This window comes from Notothenia rossii (assembly GCF_949606895.1).
Source record: "Notothenia rossii genome assembly, chromosome: 9".
In the NCBI taxonomy this organism is placed as follows: domain Eukaryota; kingdom Metazoa; phylum Chordata; class Actinopteri; order Perciformes; family Nototheniidae; genus Notothenia; species Notothenia rossii.
Window position 1 is genome coordinate 62853401 of NC_136907.1, and position 26261 is coordinate 62879661.

Sequence of the window (26261 nt, forward strand, 5' to 3'; positions counted from 1 at the left end):
TTCACACAAAGTTGATCTCTTACCCTCTCGCTCCAGTTTTCCTAATCCCTCCCTTTTCAACCCTGTTCCTGATCCTGCAACCCTTTTCAGCTGCTCAGACTAACTTCTACATCTCTTCTCACAGCTCCTTTCATCCCACACTCTCTGCCCTTTCCTCTCTTCCCCACTCCCCAAAACGCCATCCAGCAAAACAAATATTTTCTAACTCCCATACCAAGTCATTAAGGAATATGAAGAAAAATCACTTTTTAAAAATGTTTTTTTAAAAAGTGTTTTATTTACAGGCTCTTACCCTGTTTTGGCAACATAAAAACATTTCAAGTTAAAACAGGGAAGAGTATAAGGAAAAAAAGAGATAAAGAGACTTCTTCTTCTGGCACGTATTTCAAACACCTTTTGCACCATTTCTTTAAAAACACCTAGAGAACAAACACTTACTCTTCTTCTACTTCACTTTGCTGTACATACATTGTTCACACTGAAACCAGATACTGTGAGAAAACACATTTATGTCCACAACTAAAGTGAGATAACTTTAAAGTTTGGTCAAACTTGGGTAAAGAGGTTTTTTACATACATAGTTTGTTAGATTTTCTTTGAAAGCCTAATGAAGAAAAACCAGGTTCATCATTTAAATGAGGTTTCAGAAAACAGGTTGTGTTATATGTGTGTGTGTTGTCCTTAATGTTAGATCCGTCACGTGAAAACAGGGCACGGTTGAGGGCATGTGTCTTTAGGAGACTCTATTTCCTTAGGTAGGTGTGCATGAAAGGAAAACAGACTGTAAGAAAGAAAGAAAGTCAGGAATGACTCGAAAGGGGAGACAGACACAGAGAAAAAAGTAATGGGAGGGGAAAGTCCACAGAGGGGAAAGTGGAATATATCCAACTGAAATGAAACAACAGAAAAAGATGGAGCAAAAATGTGCATTATTAAAGTATATTGTCATATTGTTTGCTGTGCACATCTGTTTTCCTTCTGAGCCCTCCTCTACGACAGAGGCAAACATGGGAGTGTGCATCCGCATATTGCCGCTCCATTATACATTCACATGGCCAACCCTGATATGTCCCTGTGTTTACACCGCTGGAACTAATGACACTGCTTCTGCAATCCTTCAAAATTAACCCCCCAGGTCAGCCAAACACAAACACACACACCCAGTCAAACACACACACCCAGTCACACACACACACACACACACACACACACACACACACACACACACACACACACACACACACACACACACACACACACACACACACACACACACACACACACACACACACACACACACACACACACACACACACACACACACACACACACACACACACACACACACACACACACACACACACACACACACACACACACACACACACACACTTCGTATAAACTCCAGAAGGATAAGTTACAAAAAGAAAGTCATGAGATGTATTTAATAGCAAAGGGACAACTCTTGTGAGTGTGCCCTTTTTCTTGTTGTGTGTGAGAGGCAGTTACCAGGTTAACAAAGACAAATAGATTGACCACTTACAAATACAGTACAAACAAATCCACTACTATTAAAATAAATGAAAATATGTAAGTGTAGTTATACAAGTATTCACATGGCTAACACATTCTGTATATTTAAATAGACACCAATGTTCACCTTATTATAGCCTACAGCCATGGATATGAGATTGACCTTTCGCCATGACTACATGCAATACGTCCATTATATAACATTTTGTGAATTTGTATTTTGTGTGTGTGTGTGAATTTCTACCCAGCATCACTCACACACTTCCAGCAAGGTCAAAGCAGCTATGGAGCATGCTCAGTTCTTCCATTGAGTGGTATGAGTGTATTCTCCCTACAGCAGGTCTCTCTGTGCCTGAACCTTTACACCAGGAGAAGCTTAAAAAACTCTGCTCAACACAGACAGGAGGCTCTGTGTGCCTGGAGGCTTGCTGAACTGAACAGGCTTTACTGGAAATAGAACTGTAGATGTCTCTAGTTACTAGATACTTCCTCTTCACACAAAGAAATTGACAGTGTGAGGATGATCCATTATTTAAAAATCATGTTTATTCCATTGCATACTTTTAAATTATGTAAGTGTGGACCCAACTAATAAACTAACTCATGAAAACAATTATATTACAAAACTATATTAGGTGAGTGGAAATATATATGCACACACAAACCTACATTTGTATACACATAAACAATCTCTCTGGTTATTCCATGGTCCTGGTTGTTTTAGTTAATACTCCTTTAGGGAAACTAAAGGAAATGTGGACTGCCACACTCTCCAATGTTTAAACAGAGGCAAAGCTCTGTTTAAGAGCAATAAAACCTCCCTTTACACGCGTGTTAAATGCCTCATAAAGAGCCACAGACCCAGAAAATGAAGGAAAGAGTCATTGTCTGGACGGCTTTTGCCAGATTCATGCTATCGGTGTTAGTCTATGGAGCTTCAAATATTGAATTAGGGCAAAGAGAAAAAGGCCCTAAAATGGTCTTTCAATCCATTAGTGTAATAGGGCAATCATACTTTTGATACTGTGATTCTTTCAGGAAAAAAAGAAACCTGTTCCGATTCAGATGACTTTGCACTTTCTTCCATTTCCAACGCTTTCATGTGCATGAAACTACCTAAAAGTTGAAAATAGTTCTCCAAAAATCTGACAAAGCCCTGAGCGTTTCCATCTTCTTAGCTCCTCCTCCTCCGTTTCATCCTAATACCTCCACTTCCCAGCATAAATGTATCATTACAGTATCATTATGTCTATGGTATCCCCCAGCCTCCATTTACAGGGACTTAGGTACTGTGTTCTGGGGCTTAGGTGGGCCCATTATGTCATTAAGTCATTATGAGGGGCACAGAGAAAATAATACCCATAATAGGAGATACATTGGGCACTACTTAAGTCTATACTCCCATCCTGAATGCCTTCCTGCCTATTTGTCTGTCTGGTTGTAGAACTGTACGTGCACTGTGTTTCATGTTACATATCACCGTATCTTTTTCCCATCAGAAATAGTTTGCACAGTTTTTTACCCAGCATGCTTAAGTCTTACTGTAGCAATATCCGACTCACCCCAGAATTTGGATATGCTGTCCAGCCCAGTTCAGCTGTGGCCACCCGAGTGTCCATCACGGTCTCTGCAGCGAAAGAAGAGGGAGAGAGAGAGGACGACAGTGGTTAGCCTCAGGAAAGCTATTTTGAGTATCATTCCACAGAGTTGAACTGCATTCAAGCCCCAGTGATCACTTGACACTATCATTGATGCACAGAGAGGAGATGAATCCTTCACAGCGCTTCATCCATCTCTGCAAGACTTCTGTTAAGACAAGAGACATGGAAACAAAGCTTTGGCACTTTTGCTGGAAGGAATGTCTGAGAGCCTCTGTCATGCTGTTGAATGCTGTGCTTTGGATTGTGTTCTCTCTGTGTGAGCAGGACAACCAGTGTGTGCATCCTGCCTTTGTCTGTGTGCGGGCGTGTGCATGCATTGGAGTGGATGTGGTTGTATTTGTCTGAGTGCACATGAGTAACACAGCATGGGTTTGCATGTGATTGTATGTTAGTGTTAAAATGTGTCACATTGTTTGTTTACACAAAAAACGGATTCACAAATGCAGAGGAAGCCCTCCAAGACGAGGCCTTTGCAGTGTGTTTACTCTGAGTGGGGACATACAATGGAAACGTTGGCAGAGATCCCAATACTGTTTGTGTCAGTTCTTCTCAAACCAAGGTTATAAAATATATATGTTTCCAAAATGTGCAGTATTGAGAGAGCTTTATTGTAGGGCTGTCAATTTAACGCGTTAATGATGCGTTAACGCACATTTTTTTTAATGCCACTAATTATTTTTTAACGTGCGATTAACGCATATGTGTATTTGTCCTCGGCCCTTCCCGTAGTTTCAGAGCCCAAAGGCTTGACTTTGTTGTTAGTTGGATGGTGGGAGATTCTAGCGAGAGATATAGATACACAAAAGGTGTTTTAAACAGCAAGCCAAGTACACAGCTGATGCTGACAGCCCCGCTCCTGCCGCTCGCTTGCGGCAGACCACGCGTGAAAGTTTGCCGGGGAGACGCATCAAAAGACGCCTGGACAACAACAGCGATAGCTAAATGGGTGGCTACAGCTTAACATTGTGGAGGACGAGGGGCGTTAGATAATTCGGATCGCATCCAATGTGTTGACTGCACATCACAGCACATTATTTTGACCCACAGTGGGAACTTCAGTCTCATGCTTTGACTGTTGTGATGACAGAGTAGCGGCATTTCGCCGACAACTGTAAACAGGCTTGTCTGTTTGAGCAACTGGCTCAGTGCAAAGAAGTACACAGGGTTGGGAGAGAGTGTAAGAGAGAGAGGTTCCAGGTTGTTGTATTGAAAATATTCAGGAGAATATTTGTCATTGTTCAAATGATAATAAACAAACATTTGCATAAAGCATATTTCTCCACTCATATTTTGATAAGAGTATTAAAAACTTGAAAAATATTCTTCTAGGTACATTTGAACAGATAAAAAATGTCCGATTAATCGCGATTAAATATTTTTGATCGACTGACTGCCTTTCTTTATTGACAAGGGGCAAAGATGTCTTGTGTTTCTCTGGGATTTTCTGAGCATTTTTACTGAATCTCAAGATGCAACTTGTATTACTATATCGCGCTCTGGTTGCAAACAAAAATGAAACAATAAAAAGTTATGGTCTCTGAAAGAAAAATCTGTCATAGGGGAACAGTTTTAGAGAATTTCTCTATCTCACTTTCGACTTGTATTACACAAGGTGTCTTATCTGGCCCCATGTCTATGTAATATAAGACAAAGATTACCTCTTACTAATCCTCAGTGACACATCTTAGACAAATAAGTTTGGCAGTTCCCCCCGTTTTGATTCATATCTGCCCTGTTGGCAGACTGAAATGCGGAAAGAAGAAAGAAGTATGACTGGTCGATCCTGCTCCTCTCTCTCACACACAGATAGATTTATAGAGTGATGGACTGGATGACATGTTGGCCTCAGCAGTGTAATGATAGATTCATAACTTCCCCGGTTACTGACAGTTTATTTCTGGCTTAAACCTTCCCTCTTATTGAGAGTGAACCAGGGCATATTTCATGTTTTTTATGTCTCCTGCCACAACATGCCCTGAGTAGAGTCTGTTGTGGCCAGACAGATAAAAAACAGAGACAGAGGAGTGGATGGTATGTCTGGGTGATCTCTGGTAGATAAGCAGGTTGTGTGGGGATTTTCAGAGCAACGGCGGATGGTGTCTTTGGCTTGGAAGTCTTCCACTATCACAGCAATGGTTGGCTAGCGAGTAGCGACGCCCACACGTGTCGTTGATAAGAGAGAAATCTCACTCTGATTGAATGCGAAGACACAACCAGCAGACGCTGTCCTTGTTCAAGAAGAGGTTTCAGCCCTAAGCACCCTCCCTTTACCTACTCCTCCACAGGAAGCACACACCACCAGCTGTTGCTTACTTGGAATCTGACTGAACTTGCAGTGATTTGGAAATCATTCCAAATGATGGAGCACTCGAAGCCCGTCATCTGCAGTTCAAGTGGTCTTGGTAAAAAACAAATACACAGAGGATGAGTGACAAGCCACCGGTAGGAAAGAAAGAGGCTTTTCATTCTCAATCTCCACTTACTGGGAGAAACTGTCCTCAGACATGAAACCAATTAGCCTAGGTAATTCAGCTGCTCACACAAGCACTTACACAGATACACATTAAGCCACAAACGGACACACATGCTGAGCACATACACACACACATATACACACGCAGTCACACATTCACCAGCCAACTCAGAGAGCAATTTTCTGTGTACCCCTACAGTGACAGCGTTGTTCACACCAGCTTCCATCAGAGTATTTCAATTTCCCTAAGATCAGCCTTGCCTTGTCTAGTTTACACAGTCAGCCAGCTAGCTCCAGCCTGCCTGCCTGCCTGCCTGCCTGCCTGTGCGACTCGCTGTCAGCTGGGGAGATAGGAGCATGAAACAACCCTAAGCGCCATCCAGCGTTGTGGGGACTGCCAACCCTTTCTCAGGGGAAATCACAGAAGCTTTAGTCAAATCACACGGGCGCTTGGTAGGCCATTTCCCATTTCCTTTTAAAAGCAAGGAAGGGGGAAGGAGGTGCAAGATATGCGAGGGTAGGAAGCAAAAAAAAAGGGTCAAAGGCCCTTGGGAGGGCAGGATGAGCCATATCATGTGACCTAATGTCCACCATTAGCAGAATATCAGAGTAGCAGATGAGTGAATGGAGTATGCTAAGTGGTTATTAGCGACAGGGTGGGACTCGCACAGCCGTCATGCCGAGGCTCACACACCTGTCCACTGGCACTGGGGATTTGGAAAATGTCCCTTGTGTACGTGTATGTGTGTGACTTTTAAATTAGCTCTTATGTGGACCATTCATCCATTTAATCCTAAGTGGATTTGAAGAGATTCCTTTTAAAACAAGCAACCCACATTAATTGGATAAGCCAGCTCTTTTATGGCAAATTCAGGTTTATTGTTGAAATTATAATTTATTAATGACCTACTGTAAGCTGCGAAAAACAATTAGGTTCATAGCAACATATCATTATCATTTTAAAGGAAACATTGTCAGATTGTCTTCTGGTCATTTTTAAATGAGAACATCTTTTAGAAACAGATACATTTATTTGTATTGTTCAAACAACGTTTTCTGTGTGTTGTCTAGTAACTGTACATATGCATTTTAAGTAGTTGAAAAACATATTTCCTTTGACTTATCTTTCCTCACTGTATGTGGGATCCAGGAATTTAACGCTCCATTACTCCTCAGCTTAGCCTATAAGACACCCTTAAACAATTTGTCCTCCCTTTCCATGTTTCGCTAATTCCAATTGCAGTAAAGTCTGACCGCACATCCTGTTACTATCTCTCCCATCAGTTTGGACCAAGTCATTTGGAAGACAGGGAAAGATAACAACTAGCTGTAGTCCCTTATGTTTGGAGGGTAGGCCAGAGTGTTTTCTCCTGCATTCATATTCTGCTATGTCAGCTCCACCTGCAAGCTCCAATAAATTAAACACTGCCAGGTTCACTAGCAGTTCAGTCTGTGGGAAAGTTATTAACATAGAGAGCTTAATGTTGACTAAGTCATAAATCAATTGGAAAACAATAGCTTGTAGGTGTCAGGGTAGCTTGCCTGGTATAGATTCAAAGAGCTGCAAGGCTGGGGGATGTATTGTGACTACATCGCGGAATATTAGTTACTTTCAAACATATAACGGATGTGGTTTGGCTCATTGTGTATGGCTCGCTAAAGCTGATACACTCCCAGTGTTCTCGTCAAAACCCAGAAGCCACAAGTCGAGCCAAAATCAAGGCTCAACGGAGGGCCTAGCTTCCATTGCCAGAAAGCACAGCTCCTTCTCATTAGCAGCAAGTGGCAGATCAATACCAAATGGTAGGCTGTTTCCACAGATACAGAGAGAGGGAGGCAGAGAAATGAAAAAGCGAGAGAGACTGCATTAAACATTGATGGGGCCTTGCTCTACAGATCGATAAGGCAGCCCTCTTCACACAATTACACGTCAACAAGCAGTCGCATGGTACATCACATGCACACACATGATTGCATGTTGCTTGCATTTTGGGCAAATAACAACTATACGAGAATTCAGCGAAACATAGCGGCATAAGTGGATGCGCCAGTCTTTCCTCCTTCTTTGAGCCTCTATGTCTGATTTTAATTCCTCAGTTTACAGGTCAGAATCACAACACGTCTGTATAATTCCCCCCCTTTGTTGCCATGTCTGTATGATTGTATGGCTGCTGGTCGATAGAACATGTGCTGAAGCGCCTCTCTCAAGCTCCCTGGCTCCTTAGTCAATATGGCAGGCCATTCTCTGCGGATTTCCCTACCCAACCCCCCCCCCCCCACAACGGCCTCCTGTTCAAGGATGCGGCTGCGCTTTGTAATTCAATGAGACAATCATGTCCATATGCTGGATGCTGGGCTGAGAGGGCCTACTCTTTGTGATTGTAGCGACAAACTGATATCAGATCCGAGGGCCTTGAACCACATTTTTTAAGAGGGGTTTATCTTTTCTTAGAAATGGAATCAAGATGTGAAGACAAAGACAGGGAGGTATCGAAGGGGAATAGACAGACAGAGGAAAAGACAGAGATGAAAAAACAAAATGAGAAATCAGCGGGATTGAAATGAGCACTTAACAATGATGAAGCCCTGTTGCCTGCTGAGCCTGGCCTCTTAATATGAGGCTGAACACAAAGTGACAAACAAACATGAGTAAAGGCTGCTGCTTCTCCCCAACTAATCAGCCGTCCACTCAGGGGATTTATGAATAAAAAGGGAACGTTTTTGACACACTGAAGTCATTTCTGAACAAATCGTGTGGAAGTCTGTCACACGGACACTATTCACTCCCATCAACCTGGGAAATCATACAAGAAAGAGTGGGTATTGGACTGGAAAACAGGACCAGCTCAAGTCCAACATGGTTGACAGCATTGAGCTGATTTAAAACACGGTGACTGGGTTTATGTCAGATCACTGCTTCAGGGTAAAAAGAATATGAAAGAGGTGATGTCTTTGATTGAGTCACTGTGTTCAACAGAGAAGACAATCCGTGTGAACACAGATGTATGACTTCTCTAATCTGTGCCACACTAAAGCCTTGTCACTCAAAGTGAAGGCTTTTCGCTTTAAATAGAAGATACAGAGCAGTCAACAGGAATGTATCAAAAGAAATATGTTACTTCTATGTCTCCCTGAAGACAGAAATGACAATGTTGCTCATTTGAAAATTGAACAGAAAATAATCTGCCATCCTTTGAGACATAAACTGGGAGTGATGGGATAGCGCATCGGTGAGCCACAGAGGGAATAAGCGAACAAGCTCACAAAGCACAGATTGCATACACACACAAATGTATTAACAGTGTTCTGGGCTTGCAGACACTCGCTTTGGCGGAATGAAAATAATGTGTTCAGCATGAAAGAAGACCAGGTCAGCTTCAGGGACAAGAGACACAGCCAATACAGCTGAGAGAAGACAGAAGAGGGGACTTACAGAAGCTAGAGTAGGATCAGCAGCAGATGTTAGCAAGAATGCCTCACAAGACAGGGAAATTAATAAACATGCAGTATCTGCACAACCTGATGGAATTATCCTATCATCACAGCAAGGTGACATTCTCTTGGCCTTACACATCTGGGCTGCCACATCACATACAACTTAAGATTCAACCTTGCGGCACAGCAGCCGCTCTCTTTCCCCCTTACCGGTTTGCAATACAGTTGCTGTGGAGGGGGAACAGGAAATCACATCAACCCCCCTTAAGGCGGGGTAGGCAAAAACAGACAGGTACACAGTCAATGCACACCAAGGGCTGGAGACAACAAGCTCACGTATCTAATCATATCGTCATGGTCACTCTCTCATTCAGCTTTGCAACAGAAACAATTATACAACCCCCTCACCACACATACGCACACTTCACACCTCTCTCTTTCTCCCTCCTTTTCTTCCGCCCTTGTTCTCTCTCTCTTTCTCTCCCACCCATTCCCTCTCTCCTGGTCAGGGGAGAGAGGTTAGGCACATCATTTGCATTCATTAACATTACATTAGCAGACAGAGTGATCTTTAGAAACCAGGCTGCCGGAGAGTGTCATCTTTAATTCATCATAACCCCACTACCCAGCCCTCTCGCTCTCTCTTTACCTCCACCTTCTTCTCCTCCCTCTTCCCTGTCCCACACATCCATCCGTTTTCCCCCTCGCCCTCCCTCAGTGTAATCCCAGCGCATCCTTTCTCCTCCTCTTTTCCACGCGTTTCTTCACTCTCCATTTACCACCGTCTTTCATCTTCTTCATTTCTACCGAGTCTATTTTTCTGCCTTCTCGCTTCTATTACTTCCCCTTATCTTTCTTTCTCTCTGCCTGCGGTTAATGACGGGCTACATGGGGGTTTGGTTCACTTCCTGCATGAGCTCTATGCAGGATAAGGAGAAGAGGGGACACACCCAAAAACCACAATATACTTATAAGCATCAGTCTGAGGGACAATACTAAGCTTAGGATCTCCCGGCTTTTATACAAGGCTCTTTCTTCTGACCCATTGACCTATGCTTATTACAAAAATAAATATGTACTCACACACACAGACACTCACACACACAGTTAACACTTCTTTCTCAACTCGATCTTAAATAAAGTTCCTATCTCTTCTTCGGCAGTGGCTCAGTCAGTAGGGGCTTGGACTGTGAGCTGTGGGGTCGTCGGTTCACTCCTGCCCTGCCGTCGTGCCCTTGAGCAAGGCACCAGACATCCCCCCTAACTCCCATTGCTCCCCGGGCGCTGTACACTAGCTGCCCACTAGCTGCCCACTGCTCCTAGTACTAGACTCCTGGTACTAGGATGGGTTAAAAGCAGAGAACACATTTCACTGTGTGTGCTGTGTGCTCTGCATGTGTGATCATTAAAGAGGGTTTCATCCCTCCCAATTATTATATTCTACTTCTTAATGCCTTCAAAGTAATTTTCTAGCTAACTGGATGTAAAGGAGAGTAAAACAATGCTGTACTACATTCTAACCATTTCCAGAGACAGATATGACAAATCTAACCAATAATTAGTCCCATCCTATGGGTCAATTTAAGCAAACAACCAAATTACTTTTTCGACAAAGACTTCCACATACCACCTTCTCAAAAAAAGGCAGTTTGGTGCAAAGATTTAGCTTAACCATAAGGGGATATGGACTTTATGCTAGAAACTGATCAATGTAAGCTGAATCCCCTCACATATTTCAGAACATATGTATCAGTTCCAGTCTTAACAGTTTGGGTAACATTTCCATGAAAAGGTTAATTTATATCAGCATAATCTGGTGAAACACGGTGTTCAGCATTCTGACGAAGGATATGGCATTTCAAAGATCTCTTTTTTGTCTTTGCTCCTGACGCACACAGGAGAAATATGACCGCTCCTCATGTAGATCTTTGCAATAAGTCTGGCAGTGATGACACTGCATAGGGAGTTCTGTAGTCACTTTAGTAGGCCGTCATTTAATGCGTTCCCACAGGGACCAATAAAACACTGGCATTGTCTGCTGTTACTACCTTACAGTAAAGATATAGCCTATAACTTTGGAAATGAACATACAAATCACATCATGTGTGTGCATACAGACCAAGCACATGATATGTTATACACACAATGACTGACATGCAGCGCCTGGACAGATTTCTGGCTAAGGGTTCATTTTGGTACATCCAAATCAGAAAAAAAGTGTATTTCCTATTTTTGTATGTGTATAATATAATAATCCTAATGCTTAATATACACACTTATTGGGTTGCAAAACACGTAGCACATTGAGAAACTCAATATTAAACCATTTAAACCTCACAGTAATGAGCCCAGGATCTGCTAAGGTTTACTGTAGCAGCAGAGCAGCAGCGACCAAGCAATAATCCAGACGGAAGAAGCTCTAGCCTCCCACAACCATCACAATACTCATTACTGCTGATATTACCTCAGCCAGCTTGTCTGCTTTTAAGAAACCTTGCAATTTGCTGCAGTAAAATTAGGTAATTACAACTCTTATCATGCTCCTCACCTTACAAAACAGCATTCAGGGAGAGGGAGACTACTCCCCTATGGTTCACTGGCTGTGGAACAAGGCTTTGGCTGGCTTCCCAATCACTCAGCCACACCCACCCACTGTCATATAGTCTCTTTGCAACTCCCACGCCTCTTTCTTTACAATAAAAACATTTAAAGCAGAAATTTGATCACCATAATGACACATCTGAAAGAATTCCTCGATCAATACCCCAAATTAAAGTGCAGAGTTGCTGACGTGAACCATGAGGCCCCGAGGAGTATCTCTTTACATCACAACAACTGTGCCAAATACTCACTCTGTTTATGTTGGAGAGCTAGCATGTAGGGAAAACATGCTAATGTAATTTAACCTTATCCCATGAGGAGAACTGCTTTACAGTGGAAGTATATCCACTATATAGCTATGACATTTCCAAACATCTCATATGAAAGTTAGAAGTCAGCCCTTTCATCACTTCTGCTGGCTCGAGACATAAGTAGGCTGACAGAAGAGAACCTGGTCTAGGTCACATTTGGATTATGTGAAGCTGACATTGAGCAGTAAAAGCTTTGGCTTAAGGGCTACAGGGTGGGTTAAAGCGCGTCTGTTTTTGAAGTGTGTGTTTGCGTGTGTGCGTGTGCGTGTGTGTGTGTGTGTGTGTGTGTGTGTGTGTGTATGTGTGTGTGTGTGTGTGTGTGTGTGTGTGTGTGTGTGTGTGTGTGTGTGTGTGTGTGTGTGTGTGTGTGTGTGTGTGTGTGTGTGTGTGTGTGTGTGCGTGCGTGCGTGTGTGTTAGGGCTGCTCAATCAATCGTATTTTAATCACAATTACGATTATGGCTTGCAACGATTACGAAAACAACGTAATCGAAATAAAACGATTATTTTTTTATCATAATTTTTTGTGTGGGTGTGTATTTCCATGCTGTTGATGTGTGATGGGTTAATAATCACAAAACTTAGCGGGTGAACAAATCAATAAAGCTGATGTCAAATATGTGCCCCGTGTCTCTGAAGGCTTCTCAGTGTGACACGCCTTATTGCATTTTATAGCTCCTGGGGGTTAGGAGGGCAAAGAAATTGATGGAACTGACTGTCCTTTTCTGTCACACACTGAAATATCCATCCCGTAATATGGGGAGCCAATATGGAGGTCAGGGAGCAGGATTGAGATAGAGGGAGAGAAAGAAGAAAGAAGGTCTGCAGTTCATATGAAGAGATAGTGAAGGGGATATGGAAGAGTAATCAGATAGTCACTGAGATGGAAAGGGCATCATGTGGCAGTGTCCTGTGTTATCTTATCCAGAAATTGATCTAGCCTTAGCTGAACACAAGAGTCACATTATTTCCTGGAAACCACCCGACCCTATTTCTATCTTACTATCAAAAATGTACAAAAACATGTTTGGCTGGTGTGTGGCACTTGCATTATTTATGAACAGTAAAACACAGGAACAAAATGGTCTTGCCCCAACACGGACATGAACATCACGCCACATCAGAAAAGGAAATGCATAAAAGGATAAAAGAAAGTGCGTGCACAGAAAGACACAATATATGCATGCTTACAAAACACGGCAGAGCCCAGCTGTACCTCCTATCATCACCATTGGGACACTGTCAGAGTTTAACTCAAAACTCTGGCTTTATCAGAGCAAAGACTAAAACTAAAAATAATTATATAAAAATAAAATATGAATACAGCCTTCCCAATACTTATTTACTTTTTTCACGGCTAGTTTCTCCCTCAGAATAAGGCACTGCACCACTGAAAAGTAATACATAAGACTGTGTTCATGAGGCAGAAGCTAACACCAGCTAGCTATATCCAATCTTATTAAACGCTGTTGTTAACCATGTCTGGATGCACCACAGAATTGACTCGTTTGTCCTGAGTAATTCCCCTATTGGCAGGTAGGGAAACAGAAATGAGAGCACAGTGGAGAGACAAGGCCTTGAGGGTTTGATATTGTGCTCTCCCTTCATCTCATCTGTGGCAGTAAAAGAACAACCTTCAACCACCTTGAACCCAGCGGAGCCGAGTTTCAATAAAAGCCAAATTATCACCTGCGCCCATGGGGCTCGGAAAAGGCACTAAGCCTGAATTGACTTTGCATATAAGACGATTTAACAGTCGTATGGAAGTGTGATTGAGTCAATCATATGACACACTTCTATTTCTCACTGAGAGGAGGTCTCAGCGGTGAGCAGCGGTTAGCGTACCCTGTCGGGAGAGGGTGCCACTGGGATGGATCAATGATTGTTTTCTGCGAGTGTGAGCGTGTGTGTGTGTTCCCCACCACTTACATGTGTGCGGAAGCCCATATGCCAACATGCAATTGGGAAAGTGTTATTCAATTAAGCTGGTGTTCTCCCTTGACCAATGTTGTGAGATCCAGGTAATTGCTGCCTCAGTTTGGTATTCCCCAGCCGTGTGTGCTTCACCACAGGGACAGTGCTGGCTAAGCCGGTGTGAATGAGAGGAAATGCTCGGTGTGATCTCACTCCCTTAATCACGAATTGGTTGTTCTTCTGGGATCTCGTTAGTGAAGCTCCACCACACACACGCATCTACACAAACACCCCTTCACCAACAACACACGTACATAAGCGGGGAATGCCCGAGAGTCTGGCTCAACTATCGGCGACCGCAGACAGGTGGCGATCATCTCTCATTCTCCCCTTCATTCCTCGCTATCCATCTCCATAAAAAATGCCACTGGCCTCTCCAGTGCCTTCAAGCAAATACAATGATTTCCATTACAAGCCAACACTAAATTCACCTTCTTGCAGCATATGCTCACATGCCTGGGGAAGTCTATATATTTTTGGAGATGGGCTTTGTTTTTCCTCCAGGGCTGCGTTCAGCAGTGAGGGAATAAGATAGAAAATAGTCCCGGGGCTAATAGAAAAACTTTCAGCAGAGGATCTTGACCTTATAGCAGTAGGATGACAGAGGCAGGTGAGACTCTCCAATGAGAATTTATAATGAGAGAGAAGACAGAAAAGAGAGATAATTTGTACCTCTAGGGAGTAAGAGTGAGGCAGACCTTTTTGAGATTATTTCTGTGGAGGTCTCTCATCCTGCAGTGAAAAATAGTACATGCCCTCTCAATGCTTTTTAGGGCTTCTTTACAGTTGGGCAATGGAGACTGTAAAAAGAGGAAAAGGCTGATATATATATTTATTTTTCCAGGAGGAATGTGTGTTAGATGTCCTTCCATTTGATGCTGTTGTTTTTATTTTTCATCATCAACCCACTCTTTTCCTTGTTTCCTTTTTTAAATAACTAATTTCTTTGCTTTATTTCCCGCTCTCTCACTGTCCTCCTCACTCTTCTTTCTCTGAGTCACTTTGAATGCAAAGCAGTAGCTCAGTGAAACACTAAACTCTTCTGGGATAGCAAATGACATTTCATACACATTACATTCTGTCTGTTTTGCCACAGGGAGGGTGTGGGTAATGTTGATCTCTTGCCACCCACCTACACAAATACAGACACACACTGTATCTGATTTGGCATCCGGGACGCCCGGGTGCTTGAGCTCTGGCCCAGAACGCAGCCCCAAATGTCACAGCTGTCCAGTGACACTAGAAGAGAGCGCAAACATCAGCCATCCCTCTGGCCCTTTCTGCTCATCAACCAACACAACTATTATGTCTCTTTTTTAAAACCTGCCATTTCGGATCTTCCACACGGTCTGTTGATCGCTGATGTAACAGATACAACACGGGAGGATCAGAGGGTGAGCTTCTGGAGGCAGAGTGACAGCCTGTGGTCACCCTCTCTGCCAGCAAGTGAAAGACAGAAAGCTTTCAGGCAGGTCTGTACTTGGCAGCCCCGCCAGATGAGGCTATTCACTGCTGTGATGTGAGGTGTGCTCCAGGAGTCAAAGTGCGACACTCTGCTCGCCGCTCTAAAATAAGGAAGTTAAAGAGCTGAGAAGCCTCATTAAATATGTAGTGCCGCCGACCTACTTCACACAGTTTCTTTACTTCGCGCTGAAGAAGCAGTGGCAGCAAACACTCTCTCACTGCTCACTTTGCACACTCAGAAACACACACATTCACGCATCCACATGTAAATACAAAGCAGCATACACAGCTGTAAAAGCTGCCCCAAGCTGGTAAATTATTTCTCCAGTTGTATGTCACTGGGTTGAAATAGATGCAGGTGCCTGTCCTGTGTGGGTGTGAAGTATCTGCTGGTAGTGTAAATAGCTCTGAGTGGAGACACAAGTGCTTTGGAGGTGTTTGGAGAGAACAGCACTCTGTCAGGACCAACTGTATTTTAGAGGAAATGGCAACAGTGTTTGTGTTGGAGGAAATAAGTGCACCTTTGGGTGTTTTGTGTGTGTGTAGGAGAAAGTATATCTAACACTAATGGCATCTGTTTGAAACTGATTGGTGGGCAAGGCTGGAAGTCACTAAATCTGTGTCAAAACATTTAGACAATCATAGTTATACTGTATAAACTAAGGCTGCATTGTCAAGCTGATGCAATCATCTCCATCCATCTTTTTGTCATAACTTTGAGCCTTGATTTAAATCTGACGATGAACATTGTAAAAGCTGGACACAACAGCGGTAGTATATTGATCCAGAGAAGTAATAATGACTGCAGGTGTTACAGTCTAAGCCATCGACCTGCAGAGTCCCAAAAGACAGAAGGAGCAGTTTCATTTCAAATGTTAAAACTAAAGCTCAACTCACAGGGTTCAACTAAATATTTTTGGAACAGGATTTGCATTAGGAATGCCACTTCAATCAAATCTGAATAAAGAGAAGGAAACACATTCCATGATTTGTTGCAAATATTAATAGATTTGACCATTTTTTACTCTTTTACATCCAAGAACACATTTTATATAAATGTGAGCTTTGTGTTATGTTTCATGTTCTTTCTGTATTGCCTTTATTAGAGAGAATAATAAGGAGGCTTAAAATAAAAATAAAAAGCCTTAATTATTCCAGGCCACGGGGTAGCAGCAGTTTATAAATGTTACAAGTGTGGAAACATAAATATATAATTCAATATCTGCAGTACGTGTAGTTCATAATACTCATGAGCGATTGAAAAACAAAACACAATGTACTCATAGTCATGCACTCAGTGCAGCAGTTGTATTAATAAGATAAAGCACAAAACACTGTGCATGACGATAACAAGAACAACGATTTTAACGACTATTATAAAAGGAAATGTTCCAAATGTTTTCCAGTGAACAAAGCACATTTCATAAAATGCTTTGGCTCGGGCTTAGGTGTATGCTGAGCAAATATGACTACTGCTTCGTGAAGTGTTTGTTATCTGCGGCTGTGCCGTTATTAATATAGATGGATGTTGGAAGGACTCCCAGAGAGTTTTCACACACTACCACTCCTTTTTCTCCTACCCAGGGGTGTTGTTAGCCTGTGTGTCCCCTGACAGCTAGATCCACATAATGAGGCTGACAGACCAAAACAAACACAGGTACAGAACATAGGTAGACAGCAAAAAAAAAACAGCAAGTAGAGCCAGAGGAGATGAAGGAACGAGGCGGGCCATTCGCTATCTTTGGCAAGACTTATGGCAATGCTGTGGTGGATGTGGCTGGCTGTGGTAGACTATGAGTCATAACACTGCTTTTTATCCCTGCCTTTTGCACACCATCCCCTATTTTCTTTTAAATCTCTGTTTTTCCCTTTTTTCCTCCTCTGCTGTACACAGTGGGTCATGGTTTCTGTTAAGGCAAAGGGTGATAATTGATGGTGAAATAATGCACTGTGCTATCTCCTATTTCTTTGTGCCCTTTTCTCTCTGTCTATTGCTTCTTTCTCCCTCCCTCTCCCTCCCTCTTTCTCTCTCCCCCCAGGTGTGCTGGTGACTTGGGCTCAATGATGAACAGAGCCACAGTGTCTGCTGTCTCTAATGGGGACGTTATGCAGGAGGATGGGAGAAGTGCTCACACCAGGCTCGTAAATCACGATCTCCAGTAGAGAGACTCACTGCAAGGCCTCACTGCTCCACTAACCCTGCAATTGATACGCACATATAATCAGAAAAATAACTACACATACACACACTCATGCATACACATATTGAATATATGCATACATTGTCACATGAATATATGTTGATTAATACACACACTTAAATGCAAATCTGCACTTACGTATACTGCTACTGCACAGCCCATTTCCCTGACTTCCAGGGCATAGTCAACATTCGCCATATTACTACTGGGACAATTAAATTACATCTGTCCAGTGACAGCACCTCTGCCAACAGGACAGTGTGCTACACCGGAGCTTGTGTCAATGTGATTGAAGTTTGACAGATCAGTTAAAGCATTATTAGTGCTCCCTGTCACAGCCCAGCACACACAGAGGCCTGCCGGTGCCACAGGTGAGGTAAACACAGGCCCCATTTAGCATATTACCCATCAGTCAACACGACAGGCAAAGAAGATAAAGAAATGCACACCCACTGTGAGTGGGAAAACAAGCACTCCTGCCTGCCCCATCTCACAAGGAGGGCTATATGAAGGTATTTCTCCGAATGTGCAAGCACAGGCAACCCACACACATACACACAGACATTCCCACCCGCACACACAAAAATACCAAACACAGGCAGATACTTTTATGCACATACACACAGGTTGATGACAGAAGAGGCTTTACCCAAAGTGAAATATCTTCAGGAGATGCCTTACATAGCTAATTGTCTGTGATGAGCTGGCGCTGGCACGCCTTGATGCTTTAATTTTTCTTTTCTTATTTATCCCTCAATTTATGCTTTATCTGCACAAAGATAATCTGGGAGGAATCCACAAAATGGTGTCATTTATAAGCCACAAATCCTTGAAAAGATCCCCAACTGCTGATGCGTGGCCCTTTCCCGCTACAAATATGCTAATCTGGACAATCCGAGGTGAGGAATTTGATGTATTATCTGCCTCGATATAACTATCACTTTACAACAACATGCTCCATTTGACACCTGCTATGATGGAAGTAAAAGTAAATCTAAACTCTCACTTTCAAGACCATTTATCGAGTGAAACACCATGCCAGTTAAGGTAGAGGAATGCTCATGGGAGTTTACACACACCAACAATGTCAAGCTTTTAACTGTTAGCGTGTTGCCAAAAGGCAGGGGGCCGTGATGTGGCAACAGGGGTTTAACCAACAGAGCTGTTTGGAGTAGAAACAGACAGCTGGCACAGTGGTAGGGAGACCCATTTAAATGCTTCTCCTCAGGAGGCCATGAACCAAGTTGACCTTCGCAGACTGTCAAATGTAGACATAACTATATACAAACACACACACTAACAGGGGTATTCTTAAGTAAATGGCAGGCTGCAGGAGCCTTTTGGTTGCCCTGCGCTTTTCATTGTGTTGCAATGGCAGACAAGAGGGATGTAAAAAAAACAAAAAGAATAGAGATAGGTTAAAAAAAAAGAAAGAGGGAGACAGGCTGACAGAACGATTGATACAGCGGACAAAAGGTAGACAGCACGCATACACTCACCGCAATGTTTACACGGTCTGCTGGTATTTGTCTTACATCTTTGAAATGGCATGAAGCAACCTTTATCCAGCATGATTCCTCCCTGAAGATAATGGATTGTGAACACAAAACCTCCTCGTCAAACTTCTTCATCTGCCCCTTCCCCACTTCCCATCATCAACAGACACACACACACCCACACCCCCACAGACAGACAGACAGACAGACAGACAGACAGACAGACAGACAGACAGACAGACACACAGAGACACACACACACACACACACACACACACACACACACACACACACACACACACACACACACACACACACACACACACACACACACACACACACACAAGCGCAGACACAGCAGACAGAGACAGACCCACACACACACACCTCTGTCAACACTCCCTGAGGCAGTAGTGTTAATTCCTCCCAGCCTATTCTCAGGCACACATGGCCGTGGAGCCTCACTGCTAGATTAACCTTTGCTCCCGCCACAGATCTGTTTTTCAGAGGGACCGGCAGTCGGACAGGGGCCATTGCAGGCCTATAGTAGCTCATTGTCAGAACACTGTCAGCGCTGGGCCCTGCATTAGCAGCTTTTGAAGAGAAGGACTGTTGACGTGGGCAGGGTGCCAGCCAAGAGGAAACGCAGGCCTACTGCCTCACACAGCACTTAACCTGACCTCTCCCCTCAGGATGTGGGAAGGGGGGAGGAGTGTGATTGGTGTCTCTGTGTGTATGTGAGTACACATGTATACCTGCAAAGGTGAGAGTTAAAGTGTTTTTTTATGCAATCGGTGTTTTTGCTCGGAATAAATTCCAATACACAAGAAATAAACTTTCTTGATGTTGTCCTCAGTGTCTCAGTAGCACACAATGTGCAGTCCCATTTTTCCTGTTCGCCGCTGTGGTCTGTGTTGCATTTACCAGAAAAAAAAAAAGGTCACATGTCTAAGTTAATGTAATGAGCATGTTCTAGACTAGAGGAATGCAGACACTGGCACTCAAGCTGCAGTTACAACAGGAGCAAGTATTTCACCTTTTTTAAAACTACAAGTAAAAACACTGAATTTGGCTTTTATTGAATAGTTGTATTCCTTCACACACCCCAGCTGAATTACATGTGAAACCAAAGGTTTTTCACCCAGACTTAAGCCCGGATCTGTGGTTCAAATGCTGGTTGACCCACATGCACAGCAGTAGTAAAACCATGAAAATCAATCGGCTGTTAAGTATTTGCTTTGTTGTAAAAATCAATACTAAATTGCTTTCACACATTATCAATGGAATACACTTACTACACTCACTGACTGGACTACATTCTTACTAACAGCGTTCACTTTAGTCAAGTGTTCTGTTGCTGTAATGGAGAAATAAATTGCTTAGACTTTAAAACACGTCTTTCAACTTAACAGACTGGAGCAGAATTGACAGCATAGAGCGAGGGAAGTGAGAGACAATGAGAGGGTACAAATGTGCAATGAAGAGACAAGATCGAGCTGATCAACTGCTTTGCTGTCATTTTGATAAGATATTGGCCTTTTAACCAAGCTGCCGAGGCAAAAGGGACAATGGACAACAAATTTCCTGCAAAAGAAGAATGGTGGAACATTCCACCTGCCTCAGCTCCAATCTGCCAAACCCGGTTTTAAAGACTTATAATACAGCGGAGGGAGGAGGAGGATGAGGAGCGGAGGGACGGAGCAGGAGCAGCAGTCGGCAGCTTTGTACCTCATTGTGTGGTTTGAATAACACGGACTGGCAAGATAGCACCAAACAAAAGCGGAACAGGAAAAGGCCATTGGAGAGTTCCTTTCAACAGCCTCGTGTCTCGTGTGCTCTCCCCCCTCCTCCTCCGTCCACCCCCATGTAACCCAGGTGACTCTTCTTCCTCTGCTGCTAACCAAGTGAAAAGCCATTCCTGCCAGTGAGGTTCCCAGGTGGGTAATGTACTCTTTAAAGCACCTTATTCTCGACTAAAAGCAGACAGGGCCTGCAAAGTCATGGAACTGAAATGCTCCTAACAACAGGTTCAGCTCAGAGATTGAGCAGGGAGGATGTGGGACTTGTCGGACTGGCACAGAGAAGGCTGTGACTGAAAAAGCGATTTGGGTTTTAATGAAGCGCTGATGAATGGGCCTCAGATCCCGTCAGCTATAACTCAAAGCCCAGGCTGAGACACGTGCCTGGCAGGGCAGAGAGCTGCACACTGCTGGTTCACGGCGGGGTCACAGTACCCCCACACTTATTAGCCATGGACCAGACAAGGACACCAGACAAATGTTGGCTAAAGTCTGGTTTGTTTGTAAAGCAAAACATTTCTTTAAATGTAGTTGTTCTGAATGTTTTTAGGACATGCAACTGTGATCAGATATGTGCAAGAGTAGCTGGGGGAGTATATAGTATGTGCATGTAAAACCCAGTCATGCAGTCAAACAGCACATTAAATGTTCAGATTTATATGTCAAACACAGTGGACAGGATCATATAAATCCCTGGGCCGTGTCTAAGCAAGACCTCAGGCCTGCTCCACATCACCGAGAAATAGGAAAGTCAAAGCACATTATGTTTATTGTGCTTCTTGAGTTACGGCATCTTTCAAAGACTTTCCAATAAAAATGTCACAATATTGCTCTTAGTCGTATACAGCCACATAATGTACTTTCCATTTTTGCTAGAAGCAGCTGGCTGTGTAGACTGTCAATATGTAACTGTGAAGGAAATGCTCTTGAGATTCTGACAATGAAAGATATCCCATTCTTTTTACTGCATATCCAAAAGTTAAGATGTGTGAAATTGATCCAAATTTGAATACCAGGATTAAATTCATCACTGTGTGGTGTCCTTGTCCAATGCGACATGTAAAAACAAGCAAACTCATCAGCTGAAAAAGCTACTGTAATGAAGAAAAACTGAAAAACTGCCTCTGATTTTATTTGTAGTGATTTGTGAGAGTGGATTAAGGCACCATTGTTCAAGGTTTTTTTGGAAATATTGTGTATTCATAAATTAAAGTCACGCAACTTGATTGCTGCCCTACTGTTGACAAGCATTCTGCATTTTTTCCCTTTGGTTTGACAAAAATATTTTACTGACAACAATCTAGTATATGCAAGGCATACTCACATTCATTCCTCACTACCGCTGGATTTTTTACTTTGAACAATGCTTAACCAATGGCTGTCAGTGGCACACAGTACAGTACACGCTATAGACAGCCAGGGAGCCTACTGAAAACAAATGGCTGAATTGATCTGAACAGCAATTGTCACTGCAGTTCCCAGGCCCAAAACAAAAACGTTTTCTTCCGGTTATTTAACATGTTTAACTTGGCCACTACACTACAATATACTTCCAGATATGTGCTTTAGCTGTGATGAAAATAAGAAGGTGCATGGGTAATAGAGAATCTGTTCAGAAATAAACCATGAGGTGCAACAGTTTTAGCCAAAATAAATGTTTTTTTTATCAATTATATAATACTTATTGATTTTCTGAGTCTCCTCCACAGCTGCATTAATTTGATTTGATTTGTGTTTGACAGACAAATCTGTATTTCTAATCTAGACAAGTTGTGTCTTAGTTATGACTTATTTAATACATCCATACTTGTAGTTAGTGCATATGCATGAGCACAGTTACCCACTCATGCACTCACTCGTATGAAACCTTTCCACTTTTAATCATAAGCTACCATATGTCTCCTTCATGTAGATCCCCTGTTGCCTCGCTCCCAGCCAGCCAGCAGAGCTTTTGGGGAGTCCACCTGTGATGGTTCTATATCCAGCAACGCAACTCGGCTGTTGCGCTGAAAATCTTTACACTTGGTTTCAAAATGGCCTTAAACCAGTGCTGAGAGTCAAGCTGGATTCAGAAAAGATGCTGAAGACAGTCTTATTCCTTTGTAATTAATCTCTTGATGTTGCATTGTTCTCTTTTTCCCCCTCCAACTGTTGCTCTTTTCTTTTTGCCCCCTCACAACCACACATGCAGAAACATACCATCCTGAGTTTAAAGGACGGCACAGACTGAAGATAGCGACAAGGCTCTCTGGGGTTACAACACAAACCTTGAACAACGTTATTGCGCAGCACCTGTGCCAGCAGCAATGCACATCTGCCTTGCATCTGCTCATTACAGGTGATTAGCAAGATGATGTGGTGCATTCTCCACCTTCTAAGTGCTACCCTGCAGTAAAAGTACCTGGTCTCTCTCTACATAATAAACAGCATTTACCTAAAACGTACCATTTCGAACTAAGGGGTGTTTTGGAGACAAAATATGTGTTACAAGACCTGCTACCCATCTGGCCTGTTCAAAAATCATTTATACATCTTCTGGTTGCTACTTTTTTGTATGCCTGGCCTTGGTATTTGAAATCCTGGGTAGGCTTAAAAATCAGACTTTACACCTACATCACAGCATTGATGACCCCACAGGCAAACAAACACACGCAAGACTGACTCAATAATCTGCCCACATTCTTAGAGAAGACAGCACACAGCTCATAGCTTCAGTGATGAAGTTCAAATGTGCTAAGCTCCAAACTATTTATCTTGTTACGGTAAAATATCATACCAATAAGAAAGAACCATTTCAAATCCACAAATGTATTTTCTCTCTTTCCTTTTTTTCGCTCCCACAGCAGTGACACAAACTCAGCCACAAGGGGGACCTGCAAATCATCTCTCTTTTAGATTGTTTGGTAAAGTGACAGGATTGAGAAAGACCGAGTGTGGCGATTATCAAAACATTCACATGGCAAATTCAGTACAATCCAATACATATATGTCAAATAATTAAAATATAAATGATATCACTAATGAGAGTGAAACTATTAGCATTAGCATTTATAACAAGAACAACATAGTGTAGATGAACTCAAAGCAATCCAAATTGAGAGTCACAGAGTACCAATGGTGGGTAATTTGCAAATTATATCGGTAATTGAAGCAATTACCGTTGTTTTGTTGTGGAAAGGAAACCATTTAGACACTGATGCATGTAAGAACACACACACACACACACACACACACAATCTCTCTCACTCAGACACAAACACAAACATGCCTTGAGTAGCTGTCACCTACGGCTCCTTGTGTCTTTAATCTATACCCTCAGCATAGGTCTGATGCAATAAAAAGCTGCAATTCTAAAATCTGCAGCCTATGTATACTAACAAAAGGCCATTTATTATTCAGAGTAATAACACAAAAAAAACTGTGTTCAAAGATGTTTAAAAAATGAGGTTGTCTATTATTTCCACGGTGTACCAGATGGTGGGGTCCTCTCTTTCCTTTGTTAACACATGTTTCTTTTGTGTTATTTTTGTATCTGCTATACCTGAGTCCACCAACAGACAGATGAGGCCTTGGACACAAAGCAGGCAAAAACCATCCGCCCCTTTATTTTCTACAATGGCTGCTCAGATAACTAGCTCGCAGTCTTTCATGCACTGATGCAAATCTCTGCCCAGTCTTCATGCTGAATTTGTTCAACATACCTGCTGAGATGCCAAGGCCTTCTATCAAAACACTGTCACACATCAGACAGTTTTGAAGGAATTCTTCTTTGAGACTGAGAGAAGTGTTTCTTAAAAAGCCTTAAGTTATGCATACGTTTGTCATGGAGGAGTAGCTGGCTTTCCACAAATAGCTGGCAGTGACAGCACCATTTTATGCTGCTATTTTCGTGTCTTTTTTAAAAGCAAGCTACAAGGAATAGAGGAAAACCTGTACACAGTATAATATACAACAAATATCATTTATATATTTTGTATACAATTTATCCTGGTTGGAAGCATCTATCATTTGCAGACTTTCTAAACATTTGTATGTTTTATCAAATCACACAGAGGCGAAAAGCCACAAGCAACATTGTCTGATATCATAATTACATTGATAGTATCGTCCTCTAATGATGCAAAACCTTTCTTTTATCTCAAAGTGAGGGAGATCCTTTCTTGTGGGCGTGAAGTAGATATTCCCATTGCAGGATACATTTAGATGTGAGCAGCTTGTGTAGTGCTACATTACAGAGAGAAGGGCAATTTCACTTATGAGGCTTATCATGTTTGTGTAACGCTCAATAAAAGACAATCCTGGAAAGGTAGCAACGAGAGACTCTGTTATAACGGTAACTCTCCAAATAAAGAGCGAGGACAATGTGTATTTAAATAAGGCTTTCATATTTTAGGTAGCTTTTTTCACTTGTTTATGTGTCAGCTGTTAGATGCTGAGTGCCTTGAAAACAATTTCAGCGTTTTGACCATTTCTTGAGCAATCCAAATCCTGAGCAGACTGCTGAGAGACACCATCTTTAAAGTTTTGGGAGTGAAAGAAGGTAAGAGGACAGCGCCTAATCTTCTGATCAATAAGAGGATTCAACTTCATACAAAAGACTGCTCATATGCATTCTCCACGGCAGCCGGGAAGAATCCAGCAGAGGTTCCAGAATACTATCTCTCTTTCCCTGTGTTATTTTCCGGTTCAGCCTTTTCTCCATGTTCACCTTTCGTCTGTTAATCCTCGTCTTTCATGCCAACAGGAATGGGCGGATTTGAGCTGGGAAAGTATTCACACAGCACAACCTCCTCACACTCTGGCTTTATATCCCCTCTCCAACCCACACTCTCGTCTGCAATGTCTGCATGTGTGCGTGTGCGTGTGCGTGTGCGTGTGCGTGTGCGTGTGTGTGTGCGTGTGTGTGTGTCCAATGTGTTATCCACTATGGGACTTCCATGTAGGTGTTGGATGTGTGTGGGTGGTACAGTGCTTTACAACACGGTATCATTTACTGTGAACAGGTCATCACTACTTCCTCTAATCTTGTTTAAATTAGCTTCTTCTGGGGAGATGCTCGATACAGAGACACACATGCACGTACACATGAGTGTTTTTTTAAAGGATGAATACACATGTTTAGAGAAGACCTGTCTGTTAAAGGCCATACTCCAAATGGAGTGAGCCTTTAATAGTTTGCACTCTCCCCTGTCTGTCATATTTGGACTTTCTTCAACTCTTGGCATAGCTAAACCAGACTAACCAAGAACACACACACACACACACACACACACACACACACACACACACACACACACACACACACACACACACA

General features: G+C 42.6%; 1 protein-coding gene across 4 annotated transcripts in view; it reads right to left on the reverse strand.

The window, feature by feature from the left end:
• The window catches only part of ephb1 (EPH receptor B1), a 149959-nt gene that overhangs the window by 100871 nt on the left and 22827 nt on the right, over positions 1-26261 (reverse strand). For all 4 annotated transcript variants that reach the window (XM_079648089.1, XM_079648087.1, XM_079648086.1 and 1 more), the window contains exon 2: positions 3096-3160. In XM_079648089.1, the coding sequence (XP_079504215.1) occupies positions 3096-3160 (65 nt within the window). The remainder of the gene's footprint in view (positions 1-3095; positions 3161-26261) is intronic.